Source organism: Chiloscyllium plagiosum, unplaced genomic scaffold (genome assembly GCF_037043375.1).
Source record: "Chiloscyllium plagiosum isolate Xiang-an unplaced genomic scaffold, Cpla_swu_hap1 HiC_scaffold_34, whole genome shotgun sequence".
Taxonomy (NCBI): Eukaryota; Metazoa; Chordata; class Chondrichthyes; order Orectolobiformes; family Hemiscylliidae; genus Chiloscyllium; species Chiloscyllium plagiosum.
Window position 1 is genome coordinate 27962418 of NW_028270172.1, and position 25374 is coordinate 27987791.

Consider the following 25374-nt stretch of genomic DNA (forward strand, 5'->3'; position numbering starts at 1 on the left):
AACTTCAGTTTCTCAGCGACTGCCAGTTACTTCCTTCTATCCCGCCACATTACAAAGGCTGACATGAGATTCAAACTTTTGAGTGAATTTTCATGACAGTTGCTTGAACTCAGCAGAAATCTCTTTTCCCTCCATATCAGCTGCTGCATACACATATTCCGAGAGCTCCGTCTCAGTTAAGTCCCATCAAGCTGGGAGATCTTTCTGTTAGCCCCTCAGTTTCTCGCCTCCTCACTGGGCATGGTAGAAGCAATCCTGCTGCACTTCCTTCTATTTTGCTGTTTTTGTCCTTTCTTGCCCAATGGAGTACACTGAGGTTTACTTAAAATTTTACCACATCACAAACCATATTTCCTCCATGGTTTACATTGTTTCCAATGGGGCTGGAAATATGAAGATGAACCAGGACTACCACATAAACAATAAAACTCTGATTTAGCCAAGTTAGCATCGACATACTAGTCTGACCAGATCAATGCAGATGGCACTGCCAGAGTGCAGTCTGGGCTGTTTTAACTCCTTGCCCATATTTTACGCTTTCAGTTCAAGCTCCCAGCTGAAGGTAGCGGAAATGATGAGTGGTTGCAGACTGGAGCAAAGTCATGTAACCTGAGCCAGAAAACGACTGAGGAGGAAGGTCTGAGGCAATCACAGGAAGAGACAGGGAAGCCCAAAGCTGGGAGGCCATTTTTCCTTAACGTTTTCAGAATAGGAGACATGCATTCTTATGTATTACTTATAGTCACTTGGTTGTACAGAAATTGAGTAACGCTAAAGTAAAGGTACTTGCTTTTGAAACTTTTTATCTCGCGCACAAGACATTCTGCCTGGCAGAAAAGTTAGTGATGTGTATTACCAACACCCTCGGTTGGGTTGTGTGCACTACCACTTTGCTAACTGGGACAGAACTGCAGCAACTTAAAGTTCTCTGGTCCATCAGCAGTAGTGTGACTGTATTCAACCATAATCTGTATGGTCTGGCGTGTCCACTATTCGACCACTAGTATCAAGCTAGGGGATCAATCCAGACTAAATGAATCATATAATCCCTACAGTATGGAAGCAGGCCATTCAGCCCATTGAGTGCACACCAACCCTCCAAAGAGCATCTCACACAGAGTCACTCCCTGACCCTAGCCCTAGCCCTGTAACCCTGTATTTCCTAGGGCTAATCCACTTAGCCTGCACATTCCTGGACACCAAGGTCAATTTAGCATGGAGAATCCACTTAACCTGCACGTCTTTGGACTGTGGGGGGAATCCGGAGCATCCAGAGGAAACCCACACCAGCACGGGGGATGGGCAAATGCCACAAGGATGCCCACCCAAGGGTGGAATTGAACCCGGGTCCCTGGTGCTGTGAGGCAACAGTGCTAATCATTGAGCCACAGTGCAGTAGAGGATGCAGATCCAGTTACACATAAAATTTTGTGCCTGGATTTTTTGATGGCCAGACAGTATTTGCTCCAGCATAGGGAGCTTGTGGAATCCCCATTGTAGCTGACTCCGAAGGAATTGCCTGGAAAGTTGAAGATTCCAATCAACAATCCCATACACCTGAGACCATCTGAAAATTTCCATTTAAAATCTGATAATTCAGAGGCTTCGGATGAAATTAGATAAATAGTCATTCAGGAACAGTTAGACTGACAAATACACAGCTGAGCTCCTGGGTAACTATTTAACTGACCCTATATTTACTTCCCACCACCCTCTGACTACACCTTCCCCCCCACCACCACTCCTCCGTTTATGACCTCCAGGTCCTGACCTAACAACCCCCTCTTTTCTCCAAGGACCTGACACCTCTGTCCACCTTCTCTTTAACCAACCCCGTTTCCCCACCCACCAGACCTTATTTACCCCATTCCCAGCACTGCACCTGACCCTGTGTTCCGCGCTCAGCGGTAACGTCCCCCGTTCCAGACCCAACCCTCTCCCTCACTTACTTAGGCATCCCCTTTCCTTCATCGGCACCTCATGACACTCCTATCTCCACCACTAGACACAAGCCCCCACCCCTCACCTTGCATGATAGTACCTTGCCCACTTGGGACCCTACCCCATTCCCACCTGGAATCATACATCTGGTACCCTACTCCCTACATAGCTGTCGCCTTATTTTCCTGGCACCCAACTTGCTGGACAGACGATCTCTACCCATTTGGCATCCTTCCCCAACACCCCACCCTATACCCAACTGGCACCCACCGCAAATGGCACTCTACTCTGTCTGCATCTTATCACACTTATCTCATATATAGACAGCAGCTGTTAAAGTGGCTGTCAGGGTCTTTAAATTTCAGAATCTAGCAATTGACAACTGTGAAAAGGAGGTGGGGTTTGCTACCCCCACCATTACAAAAATGCTGTCAGATTCAAAGTATTGCACTGTGCTTCTGAACGAGCCCAGATCAGAGACTCCTCTCAGAATGACGAAGCTGCCTCTTTTCTTCCAAAAGGGGCACAGTTGCAATCTGCATGGCACTGCCACTCCTCAGCAAATAGGTGCTAACCTGGTGAAGCTGCAACACAGGACTATTAGTATATCAAACAACAGAACCAGCTTGCAATCAATGGGACTGAGAAATCCCCCAACCGATGGCTCAGATAAAATTAATGCAGTCCTGCCACAACGATAGTGCACAATTAAACAAATAACAGGAGGAGGTGGCTCCTCAAATTTCCCGTTGACTTTTGGTTCAAACATTGACAAAAGAGCTGAATTTCAGAGGTGAGCGGAGAGTGACAGCCCTTCATATTAAGGCATCATTCAATCAGGCATTAAGAAGCCTTAGCAAAACTGGAAGCAATGGATATCGGGGGCAAACCCTCCACTGGTTGGAGACATATCTGGTACATAGGAATAAAAAAAACCATTAAAACTGTGGATGCTGAAACAGAATAAGAAATTTCTGACCTGGCAACATATGTTGAGAAAATGCAGAATTGATGTTTTGGGTCCAGTGAGTTCTGAAGAAGGGTCGCTGGACCCAAAGTGTTAACTCTGTTTTCTCTCCGCAGATGTTGCCAGACCTGCTGAAATTCTTCTCACTATTTCTGATTTTGTCTCTGGCTGGAAGGACCCTGGGGAGTGTTGCTGAACAAAGATCTAGGGGTGCAGGTGCAAAGTTCCTTGAAAGTGGAGTCGCAGGCAGACAGGAGGGTGAAGAAGGTAATTGGTCTGTTTGGCCTTTACTGGTCAGTGCATTGAGTACAGGCGTTGGGAGGTCATGTTACAGGACATTGGTGAGGTCAATGTTAAAATACTGCATGCAATTCGTGTTACTCTTCTATGGGAAGAATGTTGTTAAACTTGAGAGGAAGCAAAAAGGATTTACAGGGATGTTGCCAGAACTGGATGGTTTGAGTTATAGGGAGATGCTGAATGTATCCCTGATGCCTCGAAGGCTGAGGGTTGACCTTATAGAGGTTTATAAAATCATGAGGGGAATTAATAGGGTGAATAGCTAAGGTCTTTGTCCTAGGGTGTGGGAATCCAAAATTAGAGGGCATAGGTTTAAGGTGAGAGGGGAAAGATTTAAAAAGTCCAGAGGAACGTTTTCATGCAGAGCGTGATGCGTGCATGGAATGAGCTGCCAGAGGAAGTGATGGAGGCTGTTGAATTACAACATTTAAAAGGCTTCTGAATGGGTACATGAATGAGAAGGATTTAGAGGGATAATGGCCAAATGCTGGCACATGGCCCAGGTCAGATTTGAATGTCCAGTCGGCGTAGACATGTTGGACGGGAGGGCCTTCATCCATGCTGCATAACTCCATGACACAGGAAGATGGATGTGGTTGTTGAAGATCAGTCAGCTCAGCTCCAGGACATCTCTGAAGGAGTTCCTCAGGGTAGTATTCTAAACCCAACAGCTGCTTCATCAACAGCCTACCCTCAGAACTGGGGGTGTTCGCCTATGATTGCACAATTCAGCATCATTCAGCACCATTCATGACTCCTGAAAGCAGTCCATGTTCAAATGCAGCAAGATATAGACGTTATCCAGACTTTAAAATGGCAAGTAAGGTTGGTATTATACAAATGCAAGACCATCTCCGATAAGTGACCACCTAACTACTGTCCCTTGTCATTCACTGGCATTACCATCGCTGATTCCTGAATTGCCAACATGCATGGTGTTACCATTGACCAGAAACTCAGCTGAACTTGCCATATAAATACAATGGCTACTAGAGCAGGGGGTCAGAGGTGAAGAATACTGCAGCGAATAACTCACCTCTTGACTCCCAAAAACCTGTCCATTATCCACAAGTCAAGAATCATGAGTGTAATGGAATAATCCCTACTTGCCTGGATGGGTGCACTTCCAACAACATTCATGAAACCTGACACCATCCCGGACAAAGCAGTCCACACGAATGACACATCAACTCCCTCCACCACTGGCGCTTAGTAACAACAGTGCGCACTATCTGCAGGATCCACCGCAGAAATTCATCATGGCTCATTAGACAGCAGCTTCCAAACCCACGGCCAATTCCATCTAGAAGGACAAGGGCAGCTGAGACATGGGAATACCATGACCTCCAAGTCACTTACCATCCTGACTTGGAAATATATTGCCATTCCTTCACTGGTGCTGAGTCAAAATCCTGGAATTCCCTCCCTCAGGACATTGTGGGTCAATCTACAATACACAGACTGCAGCAGTTCAAGAAGGTAACTCATCACCACCTGCTCAAGGGCAATTATGAATGGGCAAGAAATGCTGGCCAGTGAGTGATGCCAATGTCTCATGAGTGGTTAAAAATATATCTCTCTCTCGCTCATGTGCAGAATCTGTCCTTCGCAATCAGAAAGAACACATCCACACATTGCACCTTTTCCAACTAAACAAAAGACTGTGGGTTACCATTCCATGCATTCCCCAGGGCAAGTCTTTATCAATCAGATTTGTCTTGCCTGTTTTGAACTGAAACTAAGCTTAACAGTTCACTGTTCCCTTGTGCATTCCCCACGGTAACTCCTCTACGAATCACAGTTCATTTGTCAACCAATCACGCCCTCTTCTCATGCAGTAAATATTGTTATTTCCTTTCAGATCTGGTATTCTTGCGATTCTGTCCTGATGAATGCAAGATACATCAGCATGTCTCTTAGTAATAAATTATTTAATGCTCGCACAAAACACACAGGGCTAATTTTAGCCCGGTATGAATAGGGTACCTGCCATTTAAAACGGCCTCCACAAACTTAATTTGGAGAGGATATACAGCACGCAAGCAGGTGATTCGGCCCAACTAGTCCACACCAGTATTGGTGGTCCACTCAAACACCTTCGCATATTATCTCATCCCAATCTACCATCATAACCATCTATCCCTTTCTCTCTCAGTACTTGTTTCATCTCCCGTTAGATACTGTGCACATTAACTACTCTCCGAATGGTATTGAGTTCCACACTGTTACTATCCTTTGGATAAAGACTTTTCTTTTAAGTTTTCTATTCAATTACTGACACATTTCAACTCTATTCTCATTAGCTACTCATTTAACCAGGGTTTTTTTTTTAAGCGCTCACGCCCTTGCCTAATTCAGTCCGGAGCATTATTCATCCAAGCAAACTGATTCCTAGGTGTCATAGAGACATGCAACACGGAAACAGACCCTTCAGTCTAACTCGTCCATTCTGACCAGATACCCTAAATTAATCTTGTCCCATTTGCCAGCACTTGGCCTATAAATCGCTAAACCCTTCAAATTCATATACCCATCCAGATGCCTTTTAAATGTTGTAATTGTACCAGCCTCCTCCACTTCCTCTGGCAGCTCATTCCATACACACACCACCCTCTGCATGGAAATGTTACCCCTTAGGTCCTTTTTAAATCCTTTCCCTCTCACATCAAACCTATGACCTGTAGTAATGGACTCCCCCACACCATGGAAAATACTTTGTCTATTTATCCTATCCATACCGCTCATGATTTTAATAAGATCTATAAGGTCACCCCCTCAGCCTCTGACACTCCAGGGAAAACAGCCGCAGCCTATTCAATCTTTCCCTTTAGCTCACACCCTCCAACCCTGGCAACCTCCTTGCAAATCCTTTCTGAATCCTTTCAAGTTTCACAACATCCTTCTGATAGAAGGGAGATCAGAATTGCATACAATACTTCAAAATTGGCCTAACCAATGTCCTGTACAGCCGTAAAATGTGCTCCCAACTCCTCTAGTTAATGCTCTGACCAATAAAGGAAAGCATACCAAATGCCGCCTTTGCTATCCTATCTCCCTGTGACTCCACTTTCAAGGAATTATGACCCTCATCAATCCTCTTTGTTACTTCCTCAAGAAACTCAATCAAGTGAGACATGATTTCATTTAGATCCTGATCATTTTAACCATGAAAACATATCAGAGAAGTATCAAAGATTCTGGAAGAAAGATTTTATGCAGCATTGTTTCCAGGCTTTACAAGTGAAGTCTGATCCTCAGTTGTTAAAGTTTCCCTCTTCTTCTCCCACCCAGAAGAACTGGATAGACACTACCAGGCACTTTCTACAATGCGAACGGTTAGTTCTGAACCATCGATCTTTTCTTGCTGAAAATTGGCCATTTGAAGTGGACAATTGACCACTGGGATCTGGGAGGTCAAATAGCTCCGTCTTTAAATTGATGCTATCATCCCACAACTTTCCGAAAACCATTACTGGATTAGCAAACAAATGTGTTGGTCTGCACTAACCATAGATATTGTTATCATCTTTCTGTTCTTCAAAATCTTTCAAAGGTTTCATTCTGTAATGAAGAAGTCGTACATAAATGACTGAAGCAAAAATACAAACAATATTCAAAACTTGATAGCCGATGTCTGCAAAACATACGTCGGATCAGGAAATGTTTCTGGTTCTTTTGTGTTGTGAGGATATATTCCTTCGCACTCCCTCTTGAGAGATGGAGGTGGATAGTTGTTGATTCCGGCTATAACAAGAAATGAAATAATTTAAGCCTTTGTAGAATCACAGCAAAACACACATTCACAATAATATAAAATGCAACAAGCTGTGCATAATTTTGATAAAAGGAATTTTTTAGTTCATGGCAGAACATAATTGAACTACTAGGATTCTTCTGGTGCAGTGGCAGTGTCCCTATCTCTAAAGCAGAAGAGTCCATTCAAGTCCTACCTGCTGTACAGGTATGTCATAATATGTCTGAATAGGTTAGTTTTAAAATAATTATAATCGAACTGCTAAGGCTCTTGTTGCACAATGGTAATTTCCCTACCTCCAGGCCAGAAAGTCTAGATTCAAGTCCCACCTGTTCCAGTTATGAAGAGCTTGGAGAGATTGGTTGCCTACAAGCAGAGAAGATTGAGGGGGTGACAGGGATCAATGGTCAGTGAACATAGATTTAAGATAAAAGGCTGGAGTTAAGAGGAGAAGTGAGGAAAGACCTTTTCACTTAGAGGGCATTGGGAATCTGGAACTCATTGCCTGTAAGGGTAGCCAAGGCAGAAACCCTCATAAGAGTGAAGAAGTATTTAGACGTATACTTGCAATGCCAAGACATACAAAGTCAACTGAGGGAAAAGGGGATTAAAACAGTTGGTGGTTCTTTTTAGCCAGGCATGGACACAGGCATTGACACGAGGGCTGTAGATCTCTGTGACTCTAAAGGTGCATCATAACATGTGCAAAAGGGTTGATGAAAAAGATCTGTAATTCAACTATAATATCTTAGCTGACTCAGTTATCCTGCATTAGAACTCCACACACATACGCCAATTAACCAACATGAACAAGCACAATCAAATGGTTTGGCAGAGATTTGATGGTGATTGCCATATAAGGAATCATTTTCCAAGGATGTAGAAAGCCTCTTTTCAGTCTTTTATTTTTTGTTTTATCTTTCCTGATTTGTTGATTACCGTTAATGTTAGAAAAATGAGAATTCCATATGCTATAAATCAATTCACAAAGAATGCATTGTTGGCTGAAAGATCTTGCGACCAAATCTCCCATCAATTGAAATGATGTGAAGGTGCAGGTGTTAGACTGGGTTGGATGAGGTCAAAACTCACATGACACCAGGTTATAGTCATAGAGATGTACAGCATGGAAACAGACCCTGCAGTCCAACCTGTCCACGCTGACCAGATATCCCAACCTAATCTAGTCCCACCTGCCAGCACCCAGCCTATATCCCTCCAAATCCTTTCTATTCATATACACATCCAAATGCCTCTTAAATGTTGCAATTGTACCAGCCTCCACCACATCCTCTGGCAGCTCATTCCATACACGTACCACTCTCTGCGTGAAAAAGTTCCCCCGTAGGTCTCTTTTATATCTTTCCCCTCTCACCCTAAACCTATGCCCTCTAGTTCTGGACTCCCTGACCCCAGGGAAAAGACTTTGTCTATTTATCCTATCCATGCCCCTCATAATTTTCTAAACCTCTATAAGGTCACCCCTCAGCCTCTGGGCTCTAGGGAAAACAGCCCCAGCCTGTTCAGCCCCTCCCTATAGTTCAAATCCTCCAATCCTGGCAACATTCTTGTAAATCTTTTCTGAACCCTTTCAAGTTTCACAACATCATTCCAATAGGAAGGAGACCAGAATTGCACGTAATATTCCAACAGTGGCCTAGCCAATATCCTGTACAGCCGCAACATGACCTCCCAACTCCTGTACTCAATACTCTGACCAATAAAGGAAAGCATACCAAATGCCTTCTTCACTATCCTATCTCCCTGCAACTCCACTTTCAAGTAGCCTAGAACCTACACTCCAAGGTTTCTTTGTTCAGCAGCACTCCCTAGGACCTTACTATTAAGTGTATAAGTCCTGCTAAGATTTGCTTTCCCAAAATGCAGCACCTCGCATTTATCTGAATTAAACTCCAACTGCCACTTCTCAGCCCTTTGGCCCATCTGGTCCAGATCCTGTTGTAATCTGAGGTAACCCTCTTTGCTGTCCACTACACCTCCAATTTTGGTGTCATCTGCAAACTTACTAACTGTACCTCTTATGCTCACATCTAAATCATTTATGTAAATAACAAAAATTAGAGGACCCAGCACCGATCCTTGTGGCACTCCACTGGTCACAGGCCGCCAGTCTGAAACAGAACCCTCCACCACCACCCTCTGTCTTCTACCTTTGAGCCAATTCTGTATCCAAATGGCTACTTCTCCCTGTATTCCATGAGATCTAACCTTGCTGACCAGTCTCCCATGGGACCTTACTGAAGTCCATATAGATCACATTTACCTTACTGAACACCTTACTGAAGTCCATATAGATCACATTTACCATTCTGCTTTATTTGAAAACACTAGCTTTTGGAGCACTGAGTGTTTTCAGATCAACTGAAATGGGTAGAGCAAAGCTTTAATAATATGTACAGTGTAGTTTAATGATCCACGGCTAAGATATAACTTTGATGGCCTCATACAGATGTTGCCACTTGTATCATTTCTTCCATTAAACAGAAAATAAGAACCTACATTGCTGAACCCGAATACTGAAAATATGAAAGATGAGCTCTTTCTGAAGGCCCTGTGCTTATGAATGCTTTTCGTGCACTACGTGAGAAATCATGGCCATATCACTGGCATTATCTTGGGAGTTTTGAAAGAGAGTACATAGCAGAAAGTAGAGATACGATAAAGAGGCAGATTTTTTGTGGAGTCGAGAAGACTGTGTAGACTTTCTAAAATGGCAGGCAGGACCTGGATGCAGAAGTCCCACTTCCATTTCTGACAGGTGCAGTTTATTTTTAAGGAAGAAGGAGTGTGTGTGATTCACACAGGAGTAAAATATAAACTCAGCAAGGGCCATCTGATGTAAGTGCTATGTTCAAACTGACCTTATTTTGGTTGATTCCAGGGGTTTAACCGACCTTGTGGAAATCTTGAATTGATTAGAGTAAATGCAAATACTTTTTTGAAGGGGAGATATCATCTTTATCATTCATGATCTGAACTTCAAATGCTATACTCTTCAAACTTTAAAGTATGTCTGCAGCTGCCAGTGAGAATGAAAGAAAACCCTTTGTTGAAGGCTTTGATTGACAAGTGTAGGTTAAAAAAAGGAAAAGCAGTGACTGGCTTTGCAGTTTCAACAGAGCTCTTTGATGACACTTCCCCAATAGCTATCATTATGTCATTGAGATAGATATTTGATACTCCTGCTGGATGTGTTTTCAGCAGGAGGGAGGTAATATAAGTCAGGTGGCAAACCAATCTCTGCTCAGGCACCATTGAGCTCACCTCCATAAAAGAGAGAGTAGCTGGGCACCAAAATACACCACCCAGCTACCATATGTGGATAATAATAATAAACATTTAAGGATCAATTGTCAGTCTTCATAAAGACTGATAAGTTAGTCATGGAACTCTTCCATTAACACAGAACAAAACCCACACGCCACTAGTTTAAAATCTAAACTTTGAAAGAAATGAAAAACACACATTTACATCCCTCTGCTTATACAACAAAACCCACACTCACACCCTATTCAGCCCTCTCCCTGAGATGATTAATAATCCCCATCCAAAGCACCCCAGTTTACCTCACTTCAGAATCCATTGTATCTCCTTTGTAGGCCTGCTCGCAATCTTTTATCGAGCTTCTCCTGGGACTGCAAGAACTGCTGGCTATTCAAATTGGCTGGTAATGCCAGAGCGTGGTAACCTGGGATAAAAATCTTGCTATCACCACTTTAGCCTGCCTGAAGCCCATTATGGCTATGGGGTAAGTACCACCTGGGCCTATTGGCTAGCTTCTGACTTTTCTTCTGCGATAGGCAAGCTATCTGCTCCCCTGTAATATTCAGCCCGTTACATATGTTTAGCTGAATTTTAAAAGCTACAGCTACCTCAGTCACTGAGTTCTGAGTTCACAGTTTGACTAACAATGTAAAGACACTTTCAAAGCATTAGGTTTAAACATCAGAATTTACTTCACAATTGTGCCTGTAGAAGTGAAAGTTTTATTAGATTATTAGAAAATTATTCCTCTCCATATGGTTTGCTGAGATTTCCCCTGGTTGGATACTTGGTGAGTGGTTATGAGATAATGAGGTACCAAAGGAGAGGGATGGGGAGGCGTGAAGGGACTATGATTGGAGGAAAAAGGGCTGTTAAGGGAGGGGGGGGGGGGGGGGGGGGCGGTTGATGAGGCTTAGCGACATAAAAACTTCAAAAAAACACCTGGATACAATTTGAGAGCTGAGATAAACCTTCTAACCAGCCACAATACTTGCCTACTCCCATTGCCTCCAATGCTCTGCTTTCATGGCCCACTGACACCATTCTATCTTGCATCTACCTCTGTGTGAAAATTATACATTTTGGTTTACCATTTCAACTGATGCATGACCTAAGCTATGTGCCTTATTAGCTAAATTCTGGCCATGAGGCTTTATTGAGGAATCAGGGAATGCCTAAGAATCACTGCAACGGCTCCAAAGCGCTAAATGTTGGAACAAGGCCGAACGAGTAAGTTTTGACCTTACATCTGGGAACTCCCAGGTGATGCTCCGATTCACTGCACTCAGGAAGTAAACTTCCTAAAGGCTGTCATGTAGAAACTCTGATTTTTCCTATAGGAATTTCAGATTGGTTCAGTTATTCTTGCTGTCAGTTAAATCATTTCCAGATCTTGTAACAACAAATATGCCAATTATCTACGTCTCATTTTGGCAATCAGCGTTTTAGTATTTTGTTCCACAAGTGTGTATTTGCTGACATAAAGTCAGTACGAACCAAATCCCTTTCCCCTCAGCACCACAAATACAAGTATGTTCCAACTCAGGAAAGAAAACTTAGTTCTTACAACATAGTGAACTAGAATTCAAACACAAAATATCTGGCGGTGGCCGGTCGCAAAGTATGGCATCTGGGACCTTGAGAGCGGTGGTGAAGCCTGGCGTGCCCAATGGAGGTCTGCAGTGGTGGTCGGGATGGCAAAGGCAGCTTGGTGAACACAGGCGGGTCTTAGCCCAGTGTGGGTGAAAGCATGCCCAGTGCAGGGGAGAGCATGTCATCTTGGGTAAAGCCCACCTTGGAGGCTCTGCAGGCCCAAGGCTTAAGGAAGGATTCGGCGAAAGTGAAGACTGCAGATGCTGGAGATTAGAGTCAAGAGTGTGGTGCTGGAAAAGCACAGCAAGTCAGGCAGCATCTGAGGAGCAGGAGAGTCGATGTTTCGGGCAAAAGCCCTTCATCAGGAATGATGATTCCTGATTCCTGACGATTTTCCTGCTTAAGAAAGGACTGTCATGTTTGACTTTTTAACTTCATTTAGCTACTTTTATGCTAAGAAAACTGTCACGCTGAACCTTTTAACTTATTTCTTTATTTTTCTGTGTCTGTAACTAAGATTTTGTTCCTGAGACGTTGCAATGTACACTTTTCACTCTACTCCTGTACTCCATGCTTGAATGTACCTGACAATAAAACATAAATCTAAATCTACTTATTTGCAGTATGCAGTATCTACTTTCATTCCGTGCAGCGATATTCAGGAAGAATGGTAAGCTGGGGAGATAAAAGGGTGAAGAGAGGTTGTCAACAACTTCGGAAAGCAAGGTGGGAAATTAATGGGAATGAAGGAGATCAGAAAGAGAGAACTGATGGCATTAAGGGATAATAAATGAAAGATAGGTGACAGTGACAGGAGAGCATGGGAAGGGAGAGAATGCTAAGTGTTGAACTGATGAAGGGGAAAGGAAATGTTAGCAACACCTGGGGATAAGGAGTGGTACATATGTCCCAAAAGACAGGGCGAAAGTGAGGACTGCAGATTAGAGTCGTGAGTGTCATGCTGGAAATACACAGCAGGTCTTCCTGAGGAGCAGGAGAATTGAAGTTTCAAGCAAAGGCCCTTCATCAGGAATGGGGCTGTGAGCCAAGGGGGTGGACAGATAAATGGGTGGGACTGGGGGTGGGGGGGTAGGGTGGGGAAGGTAGCTGAGAGTGCGATGGGTAGATGGAGGTGGGGGTGATGGTGATAAGTCAGAGAGGAGGGTGGAGCAGATAGGTGGGAAAGAAGATGGACAGGGAAGACAAGTCATGAAGGCAGTGCCAAGTTGGAAGGTTAGAACTGGGATAAGATGGGGGAGGGGAAATGAGAAAACTCCTGTCTCAAACGACAGCCCAACAGTACTCATGAGTATCTACATACAATGTAAATACTTTTCATGACTGAAGTCAATGTTGAGCAGAATTTCTTCTCCAGTTCTTGGACGAAGCAAAAGGCTGGATATGTTCTGGCACACTTTACCAGCCATCTGTATTGATAGTCCAGAACTATAATTAGGATTGTGGGTAGGGTGTGGAAAAACAGACTAAGTACTGGCTAATGGAGACTGTGTTGACTTGTGTGTCATACCACCATTTAGGATTATCTTAGTTGGCAGGATTTCTACTAGAACCCTTCCTTGATGGTTCTGTGAATTCATGGTATAGAGAATGATAAAATGTTTTTAATTATAAATATTTAAACAGAGTGAACTTAGAGGCTTAGATTTATCCAGGTGGTGTTAGGGCAATAGAGTAAGGCACCAGGAACAAAGTAAATCTCTGAAAAAGATTCCCATGCATAGCATTAGATGTGGGGAGATAAAAACAACATAATGAAATAAAATATGCCCCTGGGTGAAACAACAATAAAACATCAAGAGATAATAAAATTCTGCTTCTGGTCACTGTTTATAAGAAAAGAAAGTATGATTTAATATATCATTTAATTTATCATAGAAGTCTTGGAACCATAAGACATAGGAAGAGGTGTAGATCATTCAGCCCCTCAAGTCTGTTCCACCAATCAATAGGATCACATTTGATCTGACATTCCTCACATTCACTTTCCTGCACTTTTCCCACAGCCCTTGATTCTTGATCAAGAATCTATCTCTCTCAGTCTTAAATGTACACAAGGGCTCTGACCCACAGCTCTCAGTGGTAAGGAGTTCCAAAGACTCACAACCCTCAGAGAAGAAATTCCTCCTCATTTCAGTCTCATATTGTTAGCCCTTTACCCTGAGACCATGCCTTCTGGTCACTCCCATGAGGGGAAACATCCTCTCAGCATTTACCCTGTAATTCCAATTTAAATGGTACCATTTTACCACCAACATACAGCTGTAAATATTTGAAAGTATAGCCTTTTAAGAATTACAAGTTAATCTCTGATGATGTTGCTCACAGATTTATACAGAAAGGCTGAATAATGTGGCTACCATAGAATATTACAGCACAGAACCAGGGGAGGGATATATTTCTTTGGTGGCAACATCACACAGGAGTTGGGAGATATTAATAAGGATGAAACATTGATTGTGGAGGACTGTGGTGTGCAGGGTGATGGGGAAACTCTGTGTGAGTCTTGTTCGAGCCATCACCTCTCAGCATTTCAAAGGAACCACTGCATCTGTTTCATCTTGGTCTCCACTCCTCAATCAATCCCTTGCACTTATCAAGATCCCTTTCTATTTAAATGCAGGAGATGAACCCCTACCTTTTTACCTTCTCCATGTTCAAAGCCTCTCGTATTCCTTCAAGATGAATCACAGAATCGCTGCAATTTCACACCGACCCTCTGAAGAGTAACCCACCCAGACTCATTCCCCCACAATTTACCCCTGACTAGTGCAGCTAGCTCACACATCCCTGTACACTACGGGCAATTTAGCATGGCCAATTCACCTAACCTGCACGTCTTTGGACTGTGGGAGGAAACACACCCAGACACAGGGAGAATGCGCAAACTCCAAACAGACAGTAACCCGAGGCTAGAACAGAAACTGGGTCCCTGGCACTGTGAGGAAGCAGTGCTAACCACTGAGCCACCGTGCCATCCTAAATGAAACAGCAATATACTTATATTTCTTTCAATTTAGTACTGTATCCTCTGCTCCTTGTGTTATTTTCTGACATTGAAAACAGTAAACACAAGCAAGCTCATTGCATTACAGAATATTTCTATTCAATCTGTAACGGTGTCTCTGAGTTTCCTGTCACCTATCAATTTAATCTCTGTCCGTATTGACCCTGAGTTTTTTTGTCCTCTGTCTTCCACACTGTTCCAATGAAAACCAATGCAAGCCTGAGGAGTATGACCTCACCTTTCAATTAAACCTTTCCCAGCCTTGCAGACTCAACACTTTCAACAATTTACAGTTCCTCAAGATCCATCCTTTGTTTCTTCTCTTGTCCATATACCACCCCCTTTTACCTTGCACCATTATCTAGATTGTTGTGTAATCTTACATGTCTTCCATCTTGTCTTGGATTATCTTCTCGTTATCCCACTAATGCACTTGTATAAAGTCTGTTAAATCTTTTTCTTTCCCGTTTCTGATGGAAGGTCATTGACCCAACGTTTAATTATGTTTCTCTCTCCAGTGATGCTGCCTGGCCCACTACATATTTCCAGATGGTCATAACTTGATGTTAAAAGAAAACAAATATCCCTATTTTCCTCTCTGGTTCTTTGCCAGCAATTTTAAGGCTGTGTAAATTGCTTAATGGCCTACTTGCCAATGAAAATATTTTACTCATCATTTCAAAAGCCCTTATACGTTTCAATATCTTGATTATTAATTCTCCCCAAAGCCTTCTCTGCTCCAAGAAAATAATATTAGTTTTCCTACTTTCTTCCTTTTACTGATGTTGCTCATCCCTGGTACAATTCTGGTAAATCATTTCAGCATATTGTTCAAAGACTTGACATCCTCCATAAGGTGTGGTGCCCAGAATTACACAGTACTCTGAGATATAACTGGTTATTTACAATGGTTTAATGTACACTGTATAAAATTTTTAAAAAAACTATTTAAGTCAAGCATTCCATTTACTTTTTAACATGTTTCTGAACTTTTTGTTTCATCGGATGTTTTGTCACATTCCTTTACTACTATCCCTCTTTTTAAAGTTGTATAATTTTGTTTGTGCTGTACATCCATGTTTTTTCTTCTATTTTGCATCCCTCTTGCTCTCATCCCCAAGATTTCCTCTTCCTTCTTGTCTGCTTTCCTCAGAAAAGGTTTTAAAATTCCACATTGGACAGCTTCCAGAAGTGAGTGCGAGAACACATTAGTTAATGAACCCACATTTGATGTTTGAAATGCAGGCAGCACACAGAGTTTGTGTCGGCTCTTCGTCACAATCATTACAGCTGTCAGCCAAGCTAACAGCACTGCTCATTGGCTGCAGGCATTAGCCGCTGATCAAAAACATGACCGTCTGGCACCACTGACGCCTAGCCCATACTGCTTAATGCTAGCCTGCTTACTTAAAGGAGGGATGAATTGTGGCTAGAGAAGTTGCTGGCATTGGCGCATGAAGTCAACCTGATGTGATAAAAGGTGAAGTCTTGATGAAGGAGACAGAAGGTAGAAGAGATGCTCTGTATTAGCCAGTAAATCATTCAAACACACTAAAAGACAATGAGAATAGACAGCCATGGAGTTCAACACTGGGAGTCCAGCCCCAAATATTAAGATGCAATATAGTAAGAGGTTCAACGACTTTGCATCAATGTTCGAGGTCTATAAATGCAGCTTCAAATTATATAAATGATCACCTAATACAGCCTTGGTCCAAATATCAACGAGAGCTCAAGACAGTGACCGCCTTTAACATCAGGGCAGTATTTGACAGAATGTAGCATCCAGGCACCTTGGCAAAACAGAAGTCAGTATGAATTGGGGAAGAGCTCTTTTCCGATGGGATCACACCAAGCACAAAGGAAGATGGTTGAGATTTCTCCAGGTCAATCATATCTGCCCCAAACTGCTGCAGGAGTTCCTCACAGTGCTGTCACAGGCCCAACCATCTTCAATGACCTTCTCTCTATCATAAGGTCAGATGTGGGGATGTTTGCTGATGATTGCACAATGTTTCGTTGTATTCACAACTCTTCAGATAATGAAGCAATCTATGTTCACTTGCAGCCAACCCTAGGCAATTTTTATTTTGTAATTTTTATTAACTGTTTGTAATTTTTATTAATGACTTGGAAGAGGGAGTCGAAGGGTGGGTCAGTAAATTTGCAGATGATATGAAGATTGGTGGAGTTGTGGATAGTGAGGAGGGCTGTTGTCGGCTGCAAAGGGACTTAAATATGATGCAGAGCTGGGCTGAGGAGTGGCAGATGGAGTTCAACCCTGTCAAGTGTGAGGTTGTCCATTTTGGAAGGACAAATAAGAATGCGGAATACAGGGTTAACGGTAGGGTTCTTAGTAAGGTGGAGGAGCAGAGGGATCTTGGGGTCTATGTTCATAGATCTTTGAAAGTCGCCACTCAGGTGGATAGAGCTTGTAAGAAGGCCTATGGTGTATTAGCGTTCATTAGCAGAAGGATTGAATTCAAGAGTTGTGAAGTGATGTTGCAGCTGTACAGGACCTTAGTAAGGCCACATTTGCAGTACTGTGTGCAGTTCTGGTCGCCTCACTTTAGGAAAGATGTGGAAGCTTTGGAGAGGGTGCAGAGAAGATTTACCAGGATATTGCCTGGAATGGAGAATAGGTCGTACGAGGATAGGTTGAGAGTGCTAGGCCTTTTCTCATTGGAACGGCGAACGATGAGGGGTGACTTGATAGAGGTTTATAAGATGATCAGAGGAAGAGATAGAGTAGACAGTCAGAAACTTTTTCCCCGGGTACAACAGAGTGTTACAAGGGGACATAAATTTAAGGTGAAGGGTGGAAGGTATAGGGGGGATGTCAGGGGTAGGTTCTTTACCCAGAGAGTGGTGGGGGCATGGAATGCGCTGCCTGTGGGAGTGGCAGAGTCAGAGTCATTGGCAACCTTTAAGCGGCAATTGGATAGGTACATGGATGGGTGCTTAAGCTAGGTCAAATGTTCGGCACAACATCGTGGGCCGAAGGGCCTGTTCTGTGCTGTATTGTTCTATGTTCTAATATCCTGGATCGGGCTGATAAGTGGACATTGGACAACATTCATGCAACATAAGTATCAAACAATGGTCATCTCAAAGAAGAGGGTATTTAACCACCTCCACTGAATGGCATTACCATCACTGAATCCCCAACTATCATCATCAAGAGGAATGCCACTGACCAGAAGCTAAACTAAAACAGTATAAATACTTTAGCTTCAAAAGTGTGTCAGAGGCTATCTGCGGAAGGGGGGGGGTGGTTTAGGGTACACCCCTCTGTCGAACTCCAGGGAAGGTGTGGAGAGATAGAGAGAGGGCAGATTGTGTCCAACATCTGCAAGGTACAAAGTCCAGAATGTGACGGAAGACTTTCCTCCTACTGGGATCACGCAGCTCCAACAACACTCAAGAAATTCAACATCATCCAGGAGAAAACAGCCTATGTGACTGACACACCATTCACCATCTCAAGCAGTTTCCTGCATCACAAATCTTCAGTGATGACAGTCTGTACCATCTTTGAGATACACTGCTGCAAATTCTGAAGGTTCCTTTGAAAGCACCTTCCAAACCTGCAAGCATTACCACTTCAAAAGACAAGGCAAGAAGATATATGGCAACACCAACACCTTCAAGTTCCTCCAGTGACATGGGAACTTGGTTGCTATTCCTTTACTGTTGCTGAGTCAAAATCCTGGAACTCTCTTCCTAACAACACTCTGAGTTTCCCAATAGCACATGGACCTTCTCAAGGACAATTAGGAATAAGCAATAAAGCTGAACTTGTCAGTGACACCTCCATCCTGTGATCAAATAAAAACATCACACCTTCCGGATAGTCCTACCGACAATCTCTATCAATATCCCAGTGTTCTACTGGGCTTTCACACAATTGGCATTGCTAATACATAAGGAATGGGGAGGAGAGTCTGGACAGTTTTATCCAGCAAATAGTCACACTCCAGAGGAAAACACAAATTCTAGAAAGAGGTAATATGACTGATAGGGACCTCGGTAGCAGGGGTACAATTGAGTTAGAGTTGGAGTTCCTGCCACCTGTTCAACCAGTGCTTTATACTCACAACCTGTGAGGTCAAGAAGAAAGATAGCAGGGAGTAATGCCGCAAAGCAGACCAAAGCTGGAATCAGAAGTCTGCCCATGGGTGAACAAAGAGCATAAGTGAAATTAATAGCAGATTCCATAATTACAGGAATAGATATAGATTGCATTCTCTGCCACTAAGGACAAGAATCCAGAAATGATTAGGCAGGGTACTTCAATTTGTGCGATTCTCACTGTTCTGAGACCAGGAGAAAACTGTAGTGATGAAGTAGTTTAGGACTGGTGTGTAATGGAAATGGTAATTAGGGAAATGGCACAAAGAAATGGTATGAATTAGTGAGATTGAAAAATGGGATCTGTAAGAAATGTAAACAAAACAGGACAAAACAGAAAGGAGATCATAGGAGAGAAGAAAGTAATAGAGAAAATTTACATCAAGGAGAATAAATGGAATTGCAGAATTGGACCCCACAAAGATGGCGATGTATAAAATGTGAGGAATTCCTATATATATTAAAAAAAAGTCTGTATAACAATTTACAAATTGTTCATAACAAAACAAGGATACTAGGAGCTACCAGACATTGGGAGAAACCACTCACAGTCAAACATACTGAGAAATGGCTGCAGAAAAACCAAATCAGTCTGGAAATTCAATGTGTTAAGTACAGAGGAACCTCGATTATCCAAAGGATATGAGCGGGGAGTATTTCATTTGGTTAATCGAATGCCGGATGACATAGTTAGCCAAGCAACGGGACCTTTCAATCTTGTTCGGATAATCCAATATTCGGTTAATTGATTGTTGGATTATCGAGGTCCCTCTCTGTAACATATTAGATTAGATTAGATTACTTACAGTGTGGAAACAGGCCCTTCGGCCCAACAAGTCCACACCGACCCGCCGAAGCGCAACTCACCCATTCCCCTACATTTACCCCTTTACCTAACACTACGGGCAATTTAGCATGGCCAATTCACCTGACCTGCACATCTTTGGACTGTGGGAGGAAACCGGAGCACCCGGAGGAAACCCACACAGACACGGAGAGAACGTGCAAACTCCACACAGTCAGTCGCCTGAGTCGGGAATTGAACCCGGGTCTCTAGCGCTGTGAGGCAGCAGTGCTAACCACTGTGCCACCGTGCCACCCCGGTATTTAGAAAAATAAAATAGAAGAGGGAGAGTAGAGGAGCTGCAATGCATGTTTCAACATTAAACAGCATTTGGCAGTAAACATTCGGCAATCATTAACCGGTGCATTCTCTATGGGATAACATCTACCAATCAGAATCTACTTGCCAACAAATCAGCAATTTTTACATTGGTATTTCTCACCAATTGACCTGAGTGCAAAACAAAAAAATTCAACACAATGTTTTTTTCTTTTTCAGAAATACTCAAGTTCTGTACTATTATACAAGGAAATTAAACAAACTCAAAGAGGACAGAGCCAACTGGTCCAGATGGATCTCTTCAATATATTGTAGAATAGTCTTGGGAAGAGGTAGCAGAGTCATTTTTAAAAAATTGTTATAAAAACAATGTACCAGATGACTGGTAGATGGCTGATGTAAATCCTATATTTCGGAAGGAGAACAGAATGATTTCTGGAATCCTCTGGACATCAGTAAGAGGAGAAATAATGCAATCCTTACTAAAGGAAATAAGTAATATTTTCAAGTGAGAAAGAGAACAATGAATTGTCAGCATAGATTTAAAAAGGGGAAATCTTGCTTGATCAACCTTATTGAGTTTTCTGAGGAGGTAAAAGAGTGAGTAGAGAATGATTATGTAGCAGTTGAAATTGATTTTCAAAAGGTTTTCAATAAGATGTCTCATATGAATATGGTCAGAGAATGGGGGACAAGTTGTACCTTCGAGACTAGCTGACTTCAGAACAGAAAGAAATTATGGTAAGTAAAGATTTGTTATAGAGTGGCAGAAAATAGGAAATAGTGTTCATAAGGATTGCTATACTCATAATTAATATTAACAATCTGGACAATGGAATCAAAAACAAAACATTTTCAATTTGCGATGATACCAAATACTGAGGAGGGCTGCAGAAGACATTAACAAATGCAGAATGAAACAATGACGGCTAATCCTCATAAATGAGTTAGTGTGTTTTGATAAGAAATTTGGGAGGTAACATTATCTGAAGGCATAAGGCTTGATAGAGGTAAGTAACTATGGATTGTGCAGTATAAATGGACCAATCACAAGAAGGTGCATTACAGGTTAGCATGGCTATTTAAAAAAGCAAATCCATTATTAGTTTTTATTTCTAGATGAATAGAACTAAAAATCTGTGTCAACATTGGTTAGATCACACTTAAGATGTTGCATGCAGTTCTGGCCGTCATACTATAAAAAGCATATTGAAGCACTGGGGCAAGTGCAAAGGAGCTTTCCAAGGATGATACCAGAACTGCTTCGGGATACAGCTCAGGAAAGGATTGACAGGTTGGATCTTTTCTCTTGAAAGAGAAGCTGAGGGAGTGATATAATAGAGGCATTTTAACTTATCAATGGTCTTGGAAGAGTGAATACAGAGAGAATATTTACATATTTACTCTTATGGGAAAGAATATAGTGAGAGGTCATCAATATAACAGGTAGTCACCAAGAAATACTATAGGGAATTCAGAGGCAGCTTCTGCACTGTAACAGTGGTAAGAATGTGGAGCTCATAATCACAGAGGATGGCTGATGCCAATAATATAGCCACATTTAAAGTGAGGTTCGACAAGCATTTGAGGGGAAAAGGAATAGACGGTTATAAATTTAGATTTAGGTAAAGAATGATGGAAGGAGGCTCAAGTGTAGTATGGATGAATTAGGCTGAATGGTCTGTTTAGGTGTCACATATCATATGTAACCCTTTGTAACCTTAAGCTTGAGAGTTGCTTGGAAACACGGATATAAGTCTCACGGGGTCAGCTTGCTGCCAAATATGGTCAAACTGCTGTCACTACAGCTACAGATAGCATTGCTCAAAGGGGCTCACAGGGTATTTCAGCACCTGAACAAATATTCTCAAACAGAATGCTCAGTTTGTAGGGACAGTGCCTTGCCCAAGTTTCAATGACTGAGAACCATGAACCTACTGACCCTTCTCAGGAAGACAACAATCAATATTCTGGTATTGCCACTCCTCCAGTGCCCTATAACACCAAGGCGGTGGTCTCCAAAAACAGGTCTTCTGAGTTCAGAGTTGTCCTCTAGGCCATTACAGCCTCCTCCCCTAAAGGTTACCAGCCTTACAAACACCCATGCTGCAACAAATGGAAAACTGGGCAGCAAAGGCACACACCAGAAGATATAGGGACAGAATTAGGCCATTTGGCCCATTGGGTCTGCTCAACCATTCGATCATGGCAGATATATCTCTCAACACCATTCTCCTGCCTTCTCCCTGTAACCCTGGATTCCCTTACTAATCAAGAACATAGCTATCTCTATCTTAAATACCCAGGGAAGACAGTAGCTAGGGAAATCCATTAGGGTGATTCATTTACAAGCAATGTGGAGTTAGTTTACCAACTTGATATAGATGTACTTATTTAGTGGTGGTCTACATAATTTATATTGGGGATGACAATATGATAATGACAGAGAGAAGGTTAACGTGTGCAGGGTTAACCATGTTAATAAATGGGGGATTGTGATTATAATTATTGTGCTCATTCCTGTCTCCCCCCTATAGGAAGAATGTTGTCAAACTTGAAAGGGTTCAGAAAAGATTTACAAGAATATTGCCAGGGTTGGAGAATTTGAACTATAGGGAGAGGTTGAGTAGGGCTAGGGCTGTTTTCCCTGGAGCATTGGAGGCTGAGGGGTGACATTATAGAGGTTTATAAAATCATGAGGGGCATGGATAGGATGAATAGACAAAGTCTTTTCCCTGGGTGGAAGTCCAAACACTCAAAATGTTAGCTTGCTCTCTCTCCACGATGCTGCCTGACATGCTGTGATTTCCCACATTTCTTGTTTTCACTATGTTTTTTCTTATGTGGGTTACCACTGTCAATCTGATCTGTTGACATGTAAATTAAAGTCACCCATGGTTACTGCTATCACTTTTTCACAAGTCTCCAATATTTCTTGTCATATACTTTGTCATCAATTGTGATTATTTTTAGGGCCCTATAATTTACTTTCACTTGTGATTTCTTTCCCCTACTAGTGAAAGAAAAAAGCACCAAATTATTATTGAATTACATGAACCGGCAGAAGAAATCAACTAGCAATTCTATGGATCTGGCTGGTTCTTCCTGCTACTCATGATGACACTATGGCAGCAAGAGGTGTATTTTGTCCTGATTTTTTTTTGGAGAGGTTTTAATACAGAGGTACCTAGCTGTCTGTTTGAAACCAATTCAATAAATAAGCTTGTGAGTCTTTGGGTTTTTTTTTAATTTGGAACAATAAAAGCAGCTTGAATGGGTGGGGTCAAGCTTCCATAGAACCAGGATGTTTCTTTAGTTTTAAGGTTTCAGAAGCAATTGCTGCTAGGGTCTTGAAGCTGGGTTTGGAAGCTGCAGTACAGCTCTCTCTTCTACTCTCTCTCTCTGAGTTTTCTCATGTTCGTTTTCCTCCTGTAATAGAGAACTGCCTATGAGGCAATGTATTTCACTGAATTTGCCTTTGCCAAGGGTATGTTTATGGGATATTATTATATAGGAGCTGTTACTGTCTAGTAATTAAATAATCTTTTATTCCATTACATTTTCCAATCAAGTTTAAGTTATTCCAATTTCTTTTTTGTTTTGTTGTATTTTAACTGTAGTGTATGAATGAAGTGTGTTTTGCTTCAAATCTGATAGTTTGACCAATTGATTTACGTCCAGAACTCAATACCTGGCACTTACCTTTAAAATAAGAAAAAGTGTCTACGCTACCTCCTTGACATGTTTTGAGGGGGTTTGGTCTGGTCCCTAATACACTTAATACATGTTTGGTTGTTCAAGGTCAAGAAACCATGTTGGCGTTGATCTTCAAAATGGGATTGAATCTGCTGATTGGCATCATATTCCATCTACTTGCCACAGACTTTAGACATATATGCTAACACCTTCAACAATATGGCATCTGTAAAAGTTTCTACCAGAACTGTAAATGTACACATTAAACATTATTCTAATTTCCAAAAGGAAGCCACAATATGCTGCTGAATCCAATTTCACATCACACCTGTCATTAAGCAAAACTCAAATTAGAATGAATTTATAAAAAAAACTGTTGCACACCTTACTCTTTATGTCTGTCTCTCTTTGTCACTTAGACGTTGGAAGTTAGGATTTCTGCACTCACTTTCAGCGAAATCATTATACTGATCGAGCAGATCAGCCACTGATTATACACAGGCAGCTCAATATTTCTTTCTAGCAGTTGAAAGGATTGGGCTGCTAATCTGTTGCAACCTATTACAATAGTTGCTGTGGATTTGCTGTAACCTGCTGTACAAAGAACAAACAGCAAAGACCAGTAGAGCACAGGAACAGGCCGTTTGGCCACCAAGCCTGTGCTGACACATGACACCTTTCTAAACCATAAACCCTTTGTCTCTCGCGGTCCGTATCCCTCTGTTCCCTGCCAGTTATGTATCTGTCAAGATGCCTCCTAAATGTTTCTATTGTATCTGCTTCTACCACCTCTTCTGACAGCGGATTATAGGCACTTATCACCCTCTATGTAAAAAAACTTATTCTTATATCTCCTTTAAACGCATCACATTTTACCTTAAACCTATGTCCCCTAATAACTGACATTTCTACCGTGGGAAAAGAGACTCCGACATTATATCCACGATGACTGATGATCTGTTGGAACCTGTTACAATTACTGCTGTTCAGTTTCTCACCAACAACGAAATGAAAATTTACGTCACATGCTGGGATCTAACTGGTAGCTGCAAATCAATTGTTGACTTTAACATTGAACTGATGTTTTAAAAATGAATTAACAATAAATTCAGAAAGTACTGTTGCCACTCTTTTTTTCCTCTCTTAGTCTAACCTAAATTCCCTACTTTATTGAAAAAAAAGTTTAGTTTATGCAACTCAAAACCAGTACATTACCAATTTAACTATCATTTTTTCTTGTTTTCTTAAATACACATGTCCTTTCTTATAATAAAATGTAACATAGGTTTTATCTCTGTCAAGCTTCTGAAAGCTTTCCAAAGCTACTGGAATGTTCTAGCAATTAGGGAAAAATATCCCCTCAATGCAGCTGATTGAAACTGATGCATCCCTCCAGATGTTCAGAAAATACTATCCAAATAAAGCTCACAGAGCCTTGGGTAAAAGTATTAGGTTTTGGGAGAGATTTAAGTCTTCAAATAAAATCTAGAAAAGACACAGGAGTTAATGCTGTATATAAAATGAATTATGCTGTGGTGAAGTATTTTTCTTTTGTTTAA

The 25374-nt window shown here is 41.9% G+C and overlaps 1 protein-coding gene across 4 annotated transcripts in view; it reads right to left on the bottom strand.

The window, feature by feature from the left end:
* Positions 1–25374, bottom strand: part of LOC122564421 (collagen alpha-6(VI) chain) — a 156574-nt gene that overhangs the window by 4086 nt on the left and 127114 nt on the right. For all 4 annotated transcript variants that reach the window (XM_087978574.1, XM_043719260.2, XM_087978575.1 and 1 more), the window contains 2 exons: positions 6856–6952; positions 6717–6769 (listed from right to left, as the gene is read on the bottom strand). In XM_087978574.1, coding sequence (XP_087834700.1) covers positions 6717–6769; positions 6856–6952 — 150 coding nt within the window. The remainder of the gene's footprint in view (positions 1–6716; positions 6770–6855; positions 6953–25374) is intronic.